Raw genomic sequence first — 18,192 nt, forward strand, 5'->3', positions numbered from 1 at the left:
ATTCTCCCCATTGTCCCTCATGCGCAGCCATTTTCTTGGATTGAGCCAAGACGATTTTAGTGCCAAAGCTCCGTCCAACAATTTGGAAAAGCTCCACCGTGTTTCAGCATTTTGGGGCGCCGCGAAAGAACATACCACAGGACATGCAGACAAAGTCAGCGTGACTTGCAACACTGCTTGCTTCAGGTTGTAATTAAGACCCAACTATACACGCTCTTGCTTTAGAACATTTCTGCCATGTCATCCTCGTAAGGCTCAAGAGAACCGTGCATAGTGCTCATTACCATACCAGCTAAATATGTTCAGCCATGTGCCGCAGATGTTGGGCAGTTTAAAAGATCAAATCGAAAATCTGATCCGATAGCCATCTGAGTGAAAAATGTTAGTCCCCAGACACATTCTAGGACTTACATTTTTATTTTTACTAAATACAACTTGCAACAGTGTGTTTCTCATGTGATGCGTCGAATCCCAGGTGATTGCTGAGCATCAACAACCAAGCCAGGAATTCGCCCTCTCCATTCCAGCAACACGCTTGTTGGCGTAGTCGTACTTATAGACTTGTGGTCCAACAAAGAAGTAGATGAACCCTGAGATAAAAAAAAAAAACACACCTATCTTTAGGATCACAAAATTAGTTTTTTTTTTTTTCTTAACAGTGATAGGTGTGACCCAATGCATTTTTGTCTTTCTTATAAATGTTTGATTTTTCAAACATATCACTAGGTATTTTTTTGTGTTTAAATAATAAATAAAAAGTGTATAAATAAAAATTAGAGGGTTCCAAATCCTGCCGACTGTCTTTTAAGTGGCACAGCCCCCAGTTTGTCATTCAAACAGCCGAGTGAAGTGCAAAGGTACAAAGTTTGATCACTGGACTAAAGTTGCATCAAAGGAGTTAATGTTTTATTGTGTGACAACAACCAAAGTGGCTTACCTTCTTTGTGAAAGGCTGCATTTATTGTTGATAAATCCGGCAAAGTAAGTCCAGGAAAGTCCTCGCTGATGTACTTGGGGTAACCAAAGTCCATGACTTTTCTGTTTTCATTGAAGCTGTAACAGTAATTGAGGAAAAGAACTTATGACTCCTAAAAGCTGGTACAGACGTTGCCTGAGCAATATTTTCCATCAATATATTGTACAGAAAATGTTTGAATTGACTACCCCTTTAAATAATCATCTAAAACAACCTAGAATTCACTTTTTTTACCTCCAATAAATGTCGTGCATGAAGAAGAGGGTGCGTCCTGTTTTGGCGATGTGCACTGCGGCATCAACATCCTGCACCCAGGCAGGAAAGCCAAAGTGGCACAGAGCTCTGGGCTTTCCTTTCACGACGGAGCCTTTCACCGTCCAGAACATTGATTCTTTCACAACATATGGGATGAAATTTGTAAGATACACAATGAAAACTTTTCCGACTACAATATAGTAAAAGTGATTTACCACGAATGAGGTAAGCAGTCGACCTGCGTGGCACCCAGAAAGCAGCATCAATGCTGGTTTCTATCTTGGGCATGAAGTTGGTGATCGGACCTTCTTTGATATCGTGCGCCTGATTGTGTTTGATCCAAAGATATCTGGATGGGAACAATGTGCTCCGTTTAAGGTTGATCGTAAAAAGTGAGCGACAAAAATGGTCACTGCACCTGTCTTTGAAAAAGATGGTGGCATCCCCGAGTGTGGAGACGGCATCGAATGTCACATCCCGAGCACATCTGTTTTGTGTCAGTCGAGGGAATAGACTTGAAAAGTGATCTGGGCGATTTTGGGGTGGACCTGACATGCACACGAGCAGATGTTTTAGAACCAGGTTTGAAGATTATAAATGTTGATAAGACTAATGGATGAATTTACGGTAAAGTGCATTGATATTGGTGGCATCCTCTCTGGATAGGAGGTTGGGCCCTGAGTGAGAGATTTTGTAGTTGGGGTGCATTAGTGATGCCGGGTTCCTTGAGTGTTTTAGACCCAACATGTGGCCCAATTCATGTGCGGCCACCACAAAAAGATTCAAACCTACACAGACAAGAACAACATGGAAGAGATTGTTGTGTTTTAAGATGAAACCAGTCCCTGGCTTTTTAGGATTGAATGAGAAGAACCAACCAGGTGTTCCTGTTGGTGCCCAAAGTTCATCATCATCAAAGTGAATTTCTCCTGCAACATCCTGTCTTGGACCAAAAGTATGCGCCAACGAGCCACTGGGTCCATCGAATGGATATGAATCACCATGTTCTACATGATATAAACCAGAACAAAGATATACAACATATAGTACAGTTCCAAGACTGGTGCCGCAAATCCAAACAAAAAGTTTCCCCTTTTGAAGTAACCTTTCATTTGAAGAGACAATGACAGTTTTTGGTTTGTCTTGTTGATAAAGCAGTCAGTGAATAACAAAAGTGTAATTCATGTTTGAATTCTCAAACCAAACCCACCCTGGGTGACAAACTCCACCGTGATGTCAGTGTTACGGTTTTGCGAGCAGACAAATGTCAGACCGCTGGCTCGGGCCCAAACGCTGAAAGCAGATTTGAGCAGGGAGTCGACGGTGCTTCGAAGCATGTCTCTGGTGTACCTGCCAATTCTGAAACATGACAAACTCTTAATTGGGTCACCATCAGAATGTGGTCCCATCACAAACTGGTTTGTAGTTTTGTGGAGTTCAGCTGGTTTTAAAGATTTAAGTTGTATACAATCCATCAAGCTTGTCTTCAAGAGGGCCACATCTAAAATCTATCCCTGCCTGTCTTTGAGCAAAGACCTACAGCCTGGACTGGTCGCCAGACGCAGGAGATAAACATTCATACATGTATGGACAATTTCGGACCACAATAAAATTGCAGGTATGTAATGAACGCTTTCATGCAGATTATAAAGTTCAGGTTTTGTGTTTAAGTGTTTAAAATGGATGCTTTGAATTTGACTTGTACTCTGGATGAGGTTGGTGCCACTGAACTGAAAAGTTTTTCTGATCTTATTATATATAAAAATAATTGTATTGTATATTACGGCCTCCAAAGCGATTATTATATATCAACACCCTAAAAACAATACGCGGAGCTTTTACTGTAAAGTGACTGTTTATTACAGGACTGTCATATCATAACGTATGGGTGGTATCAAGGCATTTACTCAATAAAATGTGAAATTATTTTCTATTTTCTCTAACCTGTACGTGATGAGCTTCTTGTTCCATCGTGCACCTTGGATGTGACTGCTATACTCAGCAGAATCTGGAACACCGCATCGAGGCTTCCTCATTACCTGCAGTGTGTCCCGATCTAGCCTTCCTGTTACGTTGAGGCCGAAGAACATCTGCATGTCTTTCAACTTGGATGCAAAGGATAGGCCGTTCTGCTTCCAGCTTCCTGCAGGCTCCTCTCGCAGATCGTAGTAGTGCTTAAGGTATTCCTACAGTACATCAAAGCATATTTTCACTCGCAGAATTCGTCTGATGTCATGTACACTCAAAGATGTTTCATTAGGTATACCTGAACAGCTCTAGAATAGAAACCTGGATTTGCAACAATGACAATAGTAATAATAGTAATAATCAAACACGGTCCAATTACCCAAGTCACATGCTCAGCTGACAACATCATCAGCTTGGGGAGATCTTGCAGTTTACCTGCGTAAACAAACTTTGAGCATGCCGATGTCATGAAAGGACCTAACTTGTCTACTGTATTTCTGCTTCTGCAATGTCAAGCATATGTATGTCTACTTCAAATGTGCAGATTTAAATGTAAATGATGATTAGCCAGGAAAGGGCTACATTCCAGCTTGCATAGGAGCTCAAAAGTGCAAACGCCTCTTCTTCATGGGCAAAAATCGACAAAAGACAGAAATCTCTATCCATGCAGGCAGGTAAATCAAGCCTTGCGCTTTACTTGGCTCGACACAAAAACAGGACCCTTAGTGGGTGTGAGGTGACCAAGGGTGGTAATAAATCATACAGACTCATAACAAAGAGTTTCACAACTACCGTATTTCGGGACTATAAGTCGCTCTGGAGTATAAGTCGCACCAGTCATAAATGCATAACAATGACGAAGAAAAAAACACATGTATGTTGCACCGAAGTATAAGTCGCATTTTTCGGAGAAATGTATTTGACAAAATCCAACACCAAGTACAGACATGAATAGGCAACAACAGGTTGAACGATACGGTATGCTAACGTTACATAAACACATAAATGAGGAACAGAGAACCTGCCTGACGTAGCATATTAAGAGTTATTCAAATAACTATAACAAATAACAAGTTTATTGAACCAGCCGTGTCACTCCAAATCATTAAATCCAGCAACATCTTTGTCCTCTGTGTCACTTATGAACAACTCCACTAACCCCGGAAGTATAAGATGCAGCCTTCCTTTTCTACGTGGCTTACATCAGACTCATCGTCAGTTGCAGTTCCAATTATTCCACAGGCCTAGAGTGCCCTCATGCGGTTTAGTGTGAAAATAATGTGAAATTATATCATGTATTAATCATTTCCCACATAAGTCGCTCTCTAAGTCCTAACTATGAAAAAAACTGTGACTTATAGTCCGGAAAATACGGAAAGTGACTCACTCAGGAAACTAAGCTAAATAATTTATAACTGTGAATATTTATACGTATATTGTCTCAATGGTCTGTCAAATTGCTTCTGGACGTGAAGTGAGTTGAGTATGCTGCCTCAATGTGGCGCTTGATCATATTTTGCTCCCAAGTCAAAGTACAAAACTAGCCAAAAGATGGCTCGTATCTGGAAAAGGTTTGGTCGTATCTCAACGCATTGCTGTTTAAATGACATCACCACATTCACACATACAGGAAATCGTGAGTTTTAACACATTTTCTCTTCGGGCACCATTGCATGAAAAGTAAATGAATAAAAAATGTGCTTAAGTATGGGAAGAAAATAATTTAGAGAGAACAGTATTTACTTACCTCTTATATGTCCCTTGATTTGCAACATATTTCACAAAAACAATGGTTTTGTTATTGCCAAAAGCAAAATTGTAGGGTAAATTTCATACAGTCCTGTCAAGTGCATCTTAACTCCAACTTACTGTGGCAGTTTTCAAGTCAGCGTGTTCAGTAGGGGATAGAGAGGTGGCTTCCTGCGGCATGGACGTGGGTGCCGCCAAACTCGGGGCGGCTATGAATGAGAGCAAAACCCAGATGGAGAGCACCATGACGTTCATTTGAGCACACAGAGATGCCACTTGTGCTTAATGAGGCTTTTAAACTCTTCTACGGCTCGACCAGCCTCAGATCTTACTTGCAACAAGGGAGGAGTTGGTGAGGCAAGAAGCCAAGGAGAACAAAGCCACAACATTTTAACTATATCGATATTGCAGTAAATCATGTCACTTTCTATTATGAAATGGCCAGCAATAAACGTGCGTTAAATGTAAATGATTAATGATATCTTATATAAATTCTGACCTTAAATATATTGTGACTCAAAATATTTACAATTTATCTGAACCAGCAATAAAATATTACATATTTATTGCATTCTATTTGGGTCATTTCAATAATTACATGGAGAACTAATTGTGACAACAGCCCACTAAATATTACAAAATTCCCAAAACACACGTGCCTCATTGAAGATTTCATGTTCTCCATATTTCTTGTCTAAATGTGCCCTGCAATTGGCTGCCTGCCGCACCCTGGTTTACGCGAGCTTTGGTCTTGCCTAAAATTAGCAGACACAAGCGAGTCAAGTTAATTTCTGTGGTACATCCACAAGGCAAATCCTCAGTAGATTTAAATCAAAATAAAATAAGAAATTAAAATAAGAGCATTTTATTAACACAAGGTGCACTTAGATACCAACCCAGATCAATAAATGTGCTTCTCCCAAAATAATCCCATCATTTGCCTGGTCTGAACCTTATCTCATCAGATAGAGAGGGATGCCACTTTTCTTTTTTTCAGCAGGCAGACTTGGGCGGTTCCATCATAACTTGAGTCCACAATTAAGGTTGATGGGCTATTGTGGGCCTTTCTAGGACCATTAACATTCTTCTGCAGGGCAATTTGAGCCCCACATTCCTGTAGGAGGAATTTCTGTCATTCTGGTTTCACGGTTGGAGCACAGAAGCTCTAGTAAAGTCATGTTAAGCCTAAAAGTGGAATAAAAATAAAACCCACCCTTTCTAAACATAACCAAAGACTGCCACCGTTGTATGAAATGACAAGAAGTCACTGGTAATTTTGTTGCATATTCTTGAAAAAAGAAAAAAAAGAATATTTCATTTGAATTGATGTCACATATTCCAGTCATTTGACGCAAGTGCCTCCAACTACATCATCAATTTGACTTGTCAAAAAATATGGTGTCATAGTTTGATATCCTGTAATATGAAATGTTTTGTATTCATTTATGACTTTTTTCATACACAGAATGTGTTCATTGTGTCATGATGGACTTACAGGATGGCTAAAATGATAACATATTAAGAAGATACTTGTTAACAGCTTTGATGTGGTTTAGGGTGTGTTGCAAATTGTTGTTGTTTTTTTTTCTTTCCAAATTTATTCTGACAAATTGTCTCAGAGGTATTATTTTAACAACATATTATGTATGTTGGAAAAGTTACAGGACTACTGTCATAAAATATCTATTTCAAATCCAGACAACAATGTTTTTCCCTTCAAAGTCCCTGGAGTCCAAAACACTGGGAATTTTCTCTTGCGCACTTGGAAGACATTTTTAGGGTTTCTCTGCAGCTCTGTCATCCCGTTCGACCTGGTACAGAGGATAGAGATGAGATTACAATGAAGTGCCACATTTGTAGCCTGTAATATTTTTACATTGTACATTGAAACCTTTCTGACAAAAGTCTACCACATGTTCTTGTGGTTGTTCTTGTTGTTTTTTCACAGTGGTGTGTAACTGCACTGCACCATACCGAGTGTCGTTACTGATATTTTCCTCCTCTCATGGAGCAATATCAGACAACTAAAAGTTTTCATCAAGTCATTGCTGTCATCATTAGTGGATTGTGTTAAATAGTTGCTATCTAAGTTTAATTGCATTTAAGTTAAAGAAAAAAAATCAAATTCCCAATTTTATCTGTTTTGTCTGAGTACAATGCATTTTGCTGTTGTGGTTGAGGTCTTTCACACAATATGATGCTGTGCTGCGGTATTAGTGATAACTAATCAACTCAGAGATGAAAAGCACAGATTTATGGTTTAATTATATTTTTTATGACTAAGTCTGTGTGGCAGTTATGTCAATACTGCAATATAAATGACGGATGTTCTTTCCTTAGGAGCTAAGCTAGGACCAGAGGACTGCAGTCACCTTTAAATCTTTGCCGCCCTCTTGTGTTTTTTTCAATTGGCTGTTGGATATTGTTCTGAGGGCCATTATGGGCATGATTCTATGTGACGTCACAGGAACAGTTTTGTGTGTGTGTGTGGGGGGGGGGGCTATTAAAAGAATACCTGCTAAAAAAAAAATACTGAGCCATTTGTTGTTGTTGTTTTGAGAATCCAGCAAAAGAAAAGCATGCTGAATACTGGAAGCACAAAATAAAGTGCGTACTTGAATCTTCTGTGGAAACTAGCTTCTGTTCAATAACTGCAGAAATCCTCATTTCATTGACTGTAACTACACAGTTTACAAGCAGCATGACGAGCATCGGTCTTACAGCATTGTTTTCTGACACAGCAGTGATACAATTACTCCCTCACACTACATACTTGGGTGTTTTCAGAAAGGGGTTATGGGAAACTACGTTACTTATGTAGAGCAACACTGCTGGAGAAAAAGCTGTGGTAAGTGGAAATGTGAGGACCTAGGCACATTTTGGCTGCGGGGATGGAGCGAATAAAAAGTTCCAAGATATGCAGACAAGAAGTGATGCACTATAAAAACAAAACTTTGCAGACCTCAGCAACCAGTAACCGGCAAACAAACTTGTAACATTGTTTATTCTCTTGACATCGTGTCATCGTCACTTGAAGACATATATGGACACAATCATAGAATTTGAAAATGCACATCAGCAGCTTTAAAATGAGGTGTGTTGAAAATTGATTATTTCGTTTATTTTAAGTGATGCACTCATCTGAACATATAATATAAGATATGAGTATAGTTTGACATTTATTTGGGTGAACTATGACCTCGACCAATTTTGAAAATGGAGATTTTTTTTTCTTAAGGCGTTCTTTGACTTTCCTACATGGTGAACATTTTAATGCTTGCTATGTTAATAATGCAACGGTTAGGGACCCTCAGGTTTGCAGTCATGTTATAAAAGAATGCGCAAAAACACTGTAGGGCAGGAATGTCATCCAGGATTGCAGAAAAGAGGTCACACGTACGCACACACACACACACACACACAGAGACACAAATACAAACTCACACAGCATGTGTGCATTTGTCAGGGACCATTTTAAAATACCATCCAAATTCCCCCTGACGGCCAACTTCCCCTCAATGAGTCACATGGTCCACACCGTCCCCAGCAAGCAGCGATATTGCTCCAAAACATAAAACCAAAGTGTGGAGACAGCATTTGGTAATGACATGGAGAGGATAATAGCATCCTGTGTCAAATGTGATATTTTGAGTCCAACCTCGCCAAAACCCAGTCCAGATAAGTTTCACACGAGTGAAGACAGTTTTGAACTGAAAACGCCATTATGGAGCTTTTAAACAGAACCATTAGTTTCTGAAAATCTGTTTTTATTTTATATATTATATATATATTATATATATTATATATTAAAAAAACGCCTACCAGTGAACATGGTGAACATGCCTCTCTTGGTATGCTCAAGTCAGGTCGCAATCATAATGAAACATCATTTGTACTTAGAACAACAAATAATAGACTCGGACACATCTTTATTATCATCGTTGAATAATCACTAACAAAACTATAAACCTTTAGTCATTTAATAAAAAGTTATACCAGTAACAAAATTTATCAGTAGCAGAAGTTGGAGTCCATTGAATTTTGCATTTTATACCGTTATTAAGTTTCATAAAGTGCTACAGCTCCCCAGGGCCATTAATAGTGAGGCAACATAAGTCTCGCAGCATATGCATAGTTTATGATGTAATGTCACAAATTAATGTGCATGAGAGCAGAGTTTCTTTAAAAAGTGCCGCATCAGCAACTATATCCCTTTTCTTTTACACGAGTCCTCATTTTGCGTAGTTTAGCACATCGTAATCGAGGTGTGTATACGTATGTAGGATTCAAAGTGATGATCCACACATATTATTCCTTTTGTGACATCACTTCTGGCTCAACTACAGCTGTCTGATTGCCTAATAAACTAATCACTGAGTCATTCCCATCACAAAATCTTTTCTTGTTAACTAAAGAAAACAGATCTGTTTATTTTTATCTCATGTGTCCCACCATTAAATGCAACATCAGCATGTTTTTGCCACATTGACATTTGGGTACACTGATTGAGTCAGACCGGCGCATTTCAGAAGCAGGCACTCAGACAAACATGTTAGGAGGAAGTGGCGAGGTGCTTTTACATGAATCACTTGGATCCTTTAAGGGAAAAAAAAAAGAGGAGGTCAAGCATTATAAATACCCCTTAGAGAGGCTCAGCGTCAATAACTGCTCGATAGCCATCATGTTATTTTGGCTGCTCCTGCCGCTGGCCATTCACTCCTCTCTGGCTGGGACTTTGCTTGCCCAGGAAAAAGACAAGCGGCTTTTAGCTGAGGTAAGACCCGAGGCTGTCCGAGCTCCTTATCGTCAATACATTCATGATCTCTTTGACATACACAGAAGTACCTTCGGCGCTTTTATGGCCTTCCGGCTGGTCTGCAAAGTCAGAAGAGGACAGGAGACTTTAAGTTCGCGCTTAAGGAAATGCAGAGTTTCTTCAAACTTAAGGTGAGAAACTCTGTCCAATATCAACTTTAGGTGCCTTTGAGACGTCACCCCCCAAAATTTGAAAATGTTGACATTTCTGGCAAATATTTTGCGTCTTTTTGCCCCTTGTGCAGGTGACAGGTAGTCTGGATGATAACACATTAGACTTGATGACTCAAGCAAGATGCGGTGTCCCGGACATCGGTGAATACAATCACTTCCCTGGGGATCTCAAATGGAAAAATAACATTGTGACTTTCAGGTATGCTTCCCGGAGATGTAAATCTGTATGAAAACAGTTTTGAGAATCTGTCATTCATTTGTTTCAGGATTTTAAATTACACTCCAGATTTGAAGAAGTCCGACGTGGACCGAGCCATCCGCACAGCGTTCAATGTGTGGTCCGATGTGACGCCATTGACTTTTAAGAAGCTGTACTATGGCACTGCTGATATTATGATCAGCTTTGGGAGGAAAGGTACTCACCAAAAATGGTTGCATTCATCCTAATTAACAAGAGACCAGATTAAAGGTTAATTGCACTCTCAATGGCTGTTTGCGAGTGAAAATTTAAATGTTGCACATCGAGTGCTTGACTAAAATCACATTAAAGCGAATGTATCACCACATTCATTCTGATTTTGGTCATTGTAACTAAATCTGCTCATGCTCCACAGAACATGGCGACCATAACCCTTTTGACGGTCCTAATGGGCTGCTGGCTCACGCTTACCCGCCGGGCCAAGGCATCGGTGGAGACACCCACTTCGACGAGGACGAGCACTGGAGCAAAGATTCATCAGGTTAATAACTTACTGTGAAGTAGAGGTAGCATTTCAGGAAAGGAAAAGGTGACTAATGTATGAATTTTCTCATCACAGCTTACAACCTGTACATTGTAGCAGCGCATGAATTGGGCCATGCCCTCGGTATGGCGCACTCCTCGGACCCGGCCGCACTCATGTACCCGATCTATTCATACGCAACAGGGTACCCGCTCGCTGAGGATGATGTTAAAGGCATCCAGACACTCTATGGTGACGACATAAGCAATCATACTTGACCAACCCAGCGTTAATTATTTTGCCTTTTTTCAAAATTGTAATTTCTTTCAATCCTCAGGCCCCAACCCAGACCACAAAAAAGTCAAGCCAAAGCCGGACGCCCCCAAAAAATGTGACCCAGATTTGAGTTTTGATGCTGCGACAGAACTCCGAGGCGAAACCGTCATTTTCAAAGACGAGTGAGTCCATGTGCAAACATATTGTAGACGGACGGAAGGACTTACATACATATGTACGTATGTATGTATGTATGTATATCATCTGTATCAATATTGCAGGTACTTCTGGCGCATTCACCCCCAAATGCTCGAACCCATTATCACACTGATCAAGACCACATGGCCGTCCCTCCCCAACAAGGTGGATGCAGCCTATGAGAACCCAGAGAAGGACCAGGTTATCATTTTTAGCGGTGAGTTAAAAAATGTTTACATATGATTTAAAGAATTCATTAATTTGAATCACAATCTTGCTGTGCTTTTGGGCAGGTATTCGCATGTGGGCTTTGAATGGATACAATCTTGTGGATGGTTATCCAAAGTACATACACAAACTGGGACTTCCCAAGAGTGTGAGGAAACTGGATGCGGCTGTTTACATCAAAGACACAGGGAAAACTCTGCTCTTTCATGATGAACAATATTGGAGGTAGTGTAATGTGACAATAGTAGTGTTTTGTTTAAATATTTTACGTAAACAAACTATGTAGGTTAGCAACATATCAGAAATTCAAATGGAAAATTCGGAAATTGTTCTCAATCACTGCCAGTATTAGAATGTGTTATATCGTATCGCACCGCATCACATCGTATCAAATCGTTTCATATATCCTATCTTATCCTACCCTATATCATAAATATTGTTTTTGAATTCTCAGTTATGATGACGCAAGAGGCACCATGGACAGTGGATACCCGCGTTCCATAGAGAAAGATTTTCCCGGAATGGACGATGAGGTTGATGCTGCAGTTTATCACTACGGTACTGACTTGTTTTTCTGTGTTCTTCAATTTCACTCAAGTGAACTTTCTAAGGATATTTTTTATTGTCATTTTTCAGGATTCTTGTATTTCTTCCATGACCAAAAGCAGTATGAGTACAGTTACAGTGCAAGGAGGGTCCTACGTATCCTGAAAACCAACTTTATCCTCGGCTGCTGAGATTGCAAACGTGTCTTTTAGCACATTCATAATGAAATGAAAATTCATAGGAACGACAGTAGCAAAATTAAAATGTTTATTTACAACAGTGCTGGACACAAACACTTAGAAAATTCCCATCCTTTTTAGTGATGATACTATTTATATTTATTCTTTTTTTTCTACAAGTTTGCCTCTCAAGTATTTGTAGATACTGTAGAATGATAATGTGATACTTCAAAAAGGTTTAAACAGTCTCATATTTTTTAACAATTGGTGGTTTGTATGTTTTTTAAATGTATTACAAAAGAAGGGATTGATAACTTAAAATAATGCCCATTTCTACTACTGTACTTGTCATTTGATTTTAGTGCTATTTATAATGATGAATAAAAATAAAATAAAATTCTTCTCTCTCAACTGGAACATTACTTCACTGATGAATCGTTGTTCTACTTTTTGGTATTTTAAACACCATCTTAGAAAAAACATTTATTATTTGTTAATCTTGTGGTGTACACAGCATATTGCGCTGTTAAATATAAACCAACTTAAATGAGCTATTATTCTTTTATTCATATTGATTATATAATTTTATAGACGTAAAGAATAAAGTTTTGTTCAAACTGTCATTTATATAAGTCCAACCTTTTACACTAGAGGGAGCAAGAATTCAGATTTTGACTGCAAGAAGCTGGCACGCATACATGCAAGTACAGTTGAATCATTTTATAGTAGCAGAAGTATCCCTCTTTACATCTGGGTTTTACATTTGTATTCCAAATCAGATACCGGATGGCGACACAAAAGCAGACGTTCAGTATTTATAAATACCTCATCAAAATTGAGTTATTGTATTTGTTGACTGGATATTTTGTTATTTGAAATGACAACGAAGAGGAACCCAAAAAAGTTTTGCCAATGAAAATATTGCGCATTTTTATTGATTCTACATTTCAAAATTGATCTGACAGAAATTCGAGAATAAACTCTACTTTCTCCTTCTTCTTTACTCTACACAGTTAACTACTGGGCTCATCTGAAGTCTGTTGCTAAACAAAACAGCAGCATCTTTGTGTTATTATACTGCTACTGTATATCAATTTGTGTTTCAATTTATTGTTTTCATTGTCTTTGTATTGTATTGTATTGTATTGTATTGTATTGTATTGTATTGTATTGTATTGTATTGTATTGTATTGTATTGTATTTGTCACGACTCGTCTCCGGTTGTTTTATTATGTGTAGGTTGTCATGGTTTCTGTCCCCGTCTGTGTACTTGCCCCTCCCTTCCTGTGTCTACTCACAATCAATGTACTAATCATTCACCTGCCTCTCGTTACCTGTCTCGTATTTAAGTCCTGTCTGTGTTACTCTCTGTTGGATCGTTGATGTCTTTTTGTCTCGCGTCTTCGTCGGTCAGTTCCGTTTCTGTTATCCTGTCTGTCTGTCAGTCCTGTTGTTGGTTTTGTTAGGAAGTGATGTTAGTTTGTCAGTTCCGTTGGTTTGTCCCCTCATCCTCCCTACCAACTACCTGTTCCCCCAATAAATCCTGGTCCAAGCTGCATTTGGTCGCCCTGCTCCATTCTGATCTGTGACAGTATTGTATTGTCTTTGTCTTTGTCTTGTAACTTTCAGACAAATCTAAATACCCAAATTATAACTTAGAAATGGGTTTCATCCATACAAGTCAGATAGTGTAGCAAAAAAAAATTAGAGACACCACTCCAGTTTTCGACAGTCTCGCGGGTAGGTCGGTTCAAGCGTAATAATCCAGAGGTCAAAAATGTGGATGTGTAATGAAGCGGCTTCGTTTGCAGATTTCCCAAGTTTAAGAATGATTCCTCAGCTCACTAATCCTTTAGTGTGTGTGTGTGTGTGTGTGTTTTCATGTCTGACCACTTTGTGAGGCAAAACTCTTCATTGTCAAAGTTTATGTAAATTTAAACAGTCATTGTTGCTAATTATACTTCCATTATATCAACATATACATTTGATTCAAAAGTTAACAAATGTTATGAAAGATCACCCATATTTATTAATTCAAACATTTATTGTTGTTGTTCAATCCTCTGGTAAAAGTAAGTTGAAAATGACTTGGGCAATACGTTATTAGAGTAATGCACTTTATTTGACTGTACTCCAAGTGCATTTGCTAGCTTTGAATGCTAAGCTCGAAGTGTTATTTTGTGTTGTTCAAATCTTTCAGGTTGTGGCTGCAGCTATGGAACTTTGGCTCGAGACTACAAAAAGACAGTTGGAGGGGAAAAACCAATAAAAGGCAAATGAATACGCAAGCATCCTTGGAGGAAAACCTTCAGATGGACCCGCCTAACTGCAGATGGAAACCAGATGGTGGACAGAAAACGACAAATAAATCATAACAATGACTCCACTTAACTCCTGGAAACTCCCCGTAAGGTCAGCAAGATGAGAGGTGATGATGAAACACCCCTCCACAAAATCAAATCATACATGACTTCCTCTGTGTTCCCTTGGCTTGATTACACACACATGGCCGTGCCGACTTCTTTTTTAAGGCTCAACACAATGAAATCCTATTTCGATGTTGCACCATGAGTGTACCATGTCGACCGAAGGGGTTTCACAAAATAAATAATGATGAGACTTTGGTGCTGATTCGTCACATATGACGTTTATATTATATGGTATGTCAAGGGACACCAACAAGACTGCTGTGTAGTAAATACAGATTTTTCAAATAAAACATTTGCTCAAATTATCTAAATTACACGTTATTATAAATCAATAATATGTTTGTGGAGTTTGTGTCATGACTCAGTCAAAAGTTCCGTTTCCTTACAATTGCAAAGAAAGTAATGCAGCAGCGGGGGGGTTCGAATAAAAAATAATTAAAAATATTAAACCTGACATTTAAATGGTTACAATCCTTAAAATGACAATTTCATCATTTTGATCTGGGATGAAGTGTATTAAGAAATCAAATGTTATCACTTTTCACCTTTTGATATTTCAAAATGAATATTGCCTTGGTAAAGTTTAATCCAAACAAATTAATATCTGAACACATGATAATACATAACCAGTGTAAATATAATAAATAAGTACACTGGACGCGCTAACTACATCTTTCTTTGCACAATGTACTTCTTGATAATACATCTGCGTGAAATCTCGCTAATCTAAATTGATAGTGTTGTGAAAATGCCTGGACCGATCACATTCTTTCCAGAGAACTGATAAGAAGCAGTTTTACAGTTCAGAGTTGTGATTAAGATAGCAAGAAGTGTTGCTATTTGACCTAGTTGTACTTCTTTTGAAAGAGTTTGAATGCCGGGTGTAGCCTATGTTAGGTTAATCTACAACACCATCTCAAAAAGTCAAGAAACCATAGAGGAAAACAATTTGAGAATGTTCTCATGCATACTTGTTGCTGTTATGCCTCAACATGCAAGTCATATCTGTTCCACTTTGAGATCATCACAAGATGGAATGAAGATGCAGGAAACTATTACAAGTACTAACTAATGTTTTCATTTTGTTAACTCCCACTGGTCCTCAATAGACACACCCAAAAACTATTATTATTTCTCCACTTGACTCAACATGAAGGCGGCCTCCAGAAATGTCAACTTTGAATCCAAGAAACAAAACCAGGTGGCCTTGGAGACTATAGTGCAGAGGTGAGCAAACTTTGGTATTTAAGGGCCACATTTTTATTCTTTATTACACTCACTACGTAATTCTATTTATTATTGCTCATGCCCTGTCTCGCAAATCTAATGACTCAGCCAGGCAGTCACATGACCTCACACAGTCGCTGTGGCCACAAAGTGATTCATTTACATGAAACATGGCAGTAATCAATATTTACCTAAAAGAGAGACACCAGCTCACCCCGTGACCCAAGTCAGGACGAGCAGTATTGAAAATGGATGAACGAACAGACTATGAAAAACAACAGCTGTCATCTATATGACAGTGTCTGCATAAAAGTCAGCATTTTAGCCTACAAATAATTCCATTTAGAAATTGAGAAACATACAAGAGGCTGTTTCAGTTTGATTGTGCAAAATACAGGTCATGCTCTGTGGAATAAAATCAACACGACAATCACAGTACGTTAATGGAAATCGCAACTGAGCACTTTCAAGATGAGGAGAGAGAGAAAGCCATCTGCAATGTGTGCACATTATTGAAAAGAAAGAAATAATTTGGTAGAAAACTCAAATTGGTTTTGTCACTTTTGCTTATTAATGTGGGTCTCTAAGTTCATTGAAATGTTATTATACATGGAATTATATACGAGTTAATTATCTTTGCCTGGTGTTTCATGTTTGTGGAAACAAAGACACAATTTAAGACTATTAATTGTGGCCCAGTTTACTTTGGTTAATGTTATTTCATTTGAAAAATGTTTTAAAGTGATGTTGTTGTACAATATTTGTATTTGCATTTTTTAAATATATATTGATATTAATAGAATATATTGATAATATATTGATATAATGATCAGAACAAACTCAAAGGTTATTCAGTGCTTAAGTCTTTTTTTTTTCAACTTTCTACTTAAGGTATACCGAGTAATAGTTTTAGGGAGTGAACTGTTGCCTAATTTCATTTTATTTTTTACACCAACGTGACAGTTTGGAATGTAAAAAAGCCTGATACATGAAGTCAACTGCAACAATGCAACATTTTATATGACTGTTATGTTGTATTATTTTAATGCACACCCAGTAAAGAGTTAAGTGGTTTCATTAGGAAAAAGTCACTTTTTAACCTTGTGTCATTGTGTTCATAGACATCCTGGCTCACAGAACAAGCCTGTCTTTGTGCTTTGCAAGATGAGCCGAGCTTTTGTTTGTCTGACCAAAAAAAAGCGACAACACGCTGATGCGGTTTGTCTGCGTCCTTCATCACCGTTGCACCAATGAGCCAGTGGGCGGTTGGATCAATACCATCAGTGCAAATGCAAACATACTCTCGCTACCAAAGTACATATAAGATGGAAAGGTAAATGTAGTGCAAAGTGAGAATTGAAAAAATATCCCCCACTGTGGAAAAAATTCATGAATGGACGGACGGACGAACTGACCGATGGATGGATATTATTGGATGGATTATAAAATATTGTTTATTTAAGAAAATCTATTGTTTTGGAGTTTTATTTTTTCATTCATTGTATTCACTCCAAACACCTTTCTCCACACAAAATTGCATGGTCACTCCGCCCCAAAACAAGATTCATTAACACAGTCCTCGCATTGCTGGAGGGCAAATTGGGAAGATAAAAGTCTTGCCCCATCTTGTTCAGCAAACTGTTGGTCTAACTGTGATTGCGCAACATGACAATGCTGTATCAGCTCGTGGATTTTGGTGGAAAAAAATCACGACAATTTTGACACGACGCATTTTCGACTTTGTTCACGGGGGGAAACAGAAAAGGCTGCTTGTTCTTTTCAACACAGTCAAGCTGTGAAAGGCCTCTAAGAGTAAAACATGGTATCTGAAGAGAAACCAGCACAAAAACGAGACATGGGAGGTTGGAATAACTACTCTGGCTCCCTGTTTTTTCAAAATCTGAACACTTACAGAGCACTCAGTGGTTAGGCTCCTCCGTACTTGGTGGTCATTTCATTGTTCTGTTAGGCCACTGCGGTCTGCTGACTGCATGCTGTCCGTCACACAAGAATGAAAGCCAAAGATGATAGAGATTTGCAGTCTGTAATGTAAGATTGTGTGCTGGTTGTGATTTTTTTATTTTCACCATGTGAAGCAATCCCTGTTATGATAGAAGTTTGATTGATAGAAAATAAAAAAGACTTTCCCTGTGTTCCACCACAAATGTTTTGTGTTACACATATGCTGGCTTCAAGTCAAGTTAAAACAAAAGAGATTTTGTTTATTAAGCTGATTTGCAGTGAATTCCGCAAACGACTCCATTTTAATGTGGATCGTTTAGCGCAACGGCGCGTTGTGGGTGAAAGTGTAGGAGCACGTTGAGATGGATGGGCTTCAGGCCTAACATGCAAGTGCTTGCGGAAAAAACGCACACATCTGGAAGTGCTTTTTGCATTGGGGTCATTCACTGAGGGCCCACTTACCCTCCTCCCCCATACAACAGAATAGT

General features: G+C 38.7%; 2 protein-coding genes and 1 long non-coding RNA gene across 4 annotated transcripts; 2 read left to right on the plus strand and 1 right to left on the minus strand.

Annotated features, from left to right (window-relative positions):
• Window positions 1-398: 398 nt before the first annotated feature.
• On the minus strand, window positions 399-5,233 carry mmp20b (matrix metallopeptidase 20b (enamelysin)). Its single transcript, XM_088380762.1, has 10 exons — window positions 5,069-5,233; window positions 3,176-3,417; window positions 2,442-2,590; window positions 2,110-2,238; window positions 1,858-2,019; window positions 1,650-1,779; window positions 1,447-1,580; window positions 1,211-1,367; window positions 938-1,053; window positions 399-590 (listed from the first exon to the last, which is right to left on the minus strand). Exons 1-10 carry the CDS (start codon window positions 5,201-5,203, stop codon window positions 490-492), a joined length of 1,455 nt encoding a protein of 484 aa, XP_088236888.1. The 5' UTR covers window positions 5,204-5,233; the 3' UTR covers window positions 399-489.
• Window positions 5,234-9,564: 4,331 nt separating this feature from the next.
• Window positions 9,565-12,497, plus strand: mmp13b (matrix metallopeptidase 13b). Its single transcript, XM_088380833.1, has 11 exons — window positions 9,565-9,722; window positions 9,788-9,895; window positions 10,009-10,136; window positions 10,204-10,352; window positions 10,552-10,677; window positions 10,756-10,911; window positions 10,997-11,117; window positions 11,217-11,350; window positions 11,427-11,586; window positions 11,816-11,919; window positions 11,998-12,497. The coding sequence occupies exons 1-11, from the start codon at window positions 9,630-9,632 to the stop codon at window positions 12,096-12,098; spliced, it is 1,380 nt and encodes a 459-aa protein (XP_088236959.1). The 5' UTR covers window positions 9,565-9,629; the 3' UTR covers window positions 12,099-12,497.
• Window positions 12,498-13,430: 933 nt separating this feature from the next.
• On the plus strand, window positions 13,431-14,820 carry LOC148395104 (uncharacterized). 2 transcript variants are annotated; one of them, XR_015859521.1, is made up of 2 exons: window positions 13,431-13,495; window positions 14,287-14,820. It is a non-coding gene; the product is annotated as an uncharacterized LOC148395104 (long non-coding RNA). The 2 variants fall into 2 exon arrangements; XR_015859522.1 differs by lacking the exon at window positions 13,431-13,495 and adding an exon at window positions 13,782-13,826.
• Window positions 14,821-18,192: the final 3,372 nt, after the last annotated feature.

Source organism: Syngnathus floridae, chromosome 7, assembly GCF_059516105.1.
Source record: "Syngnathus floridae isolate MCC-2025c chromosome 7, RoL_Sflo_1.0, whole genome shotgun sequence".
Taxonomy (NCBI): Eukaryota; Metazoa; Chordata; class Actinopteri; order Syngnathiformes; family Syngnathidae; genus Syngnathus; species Syngnathus floridae.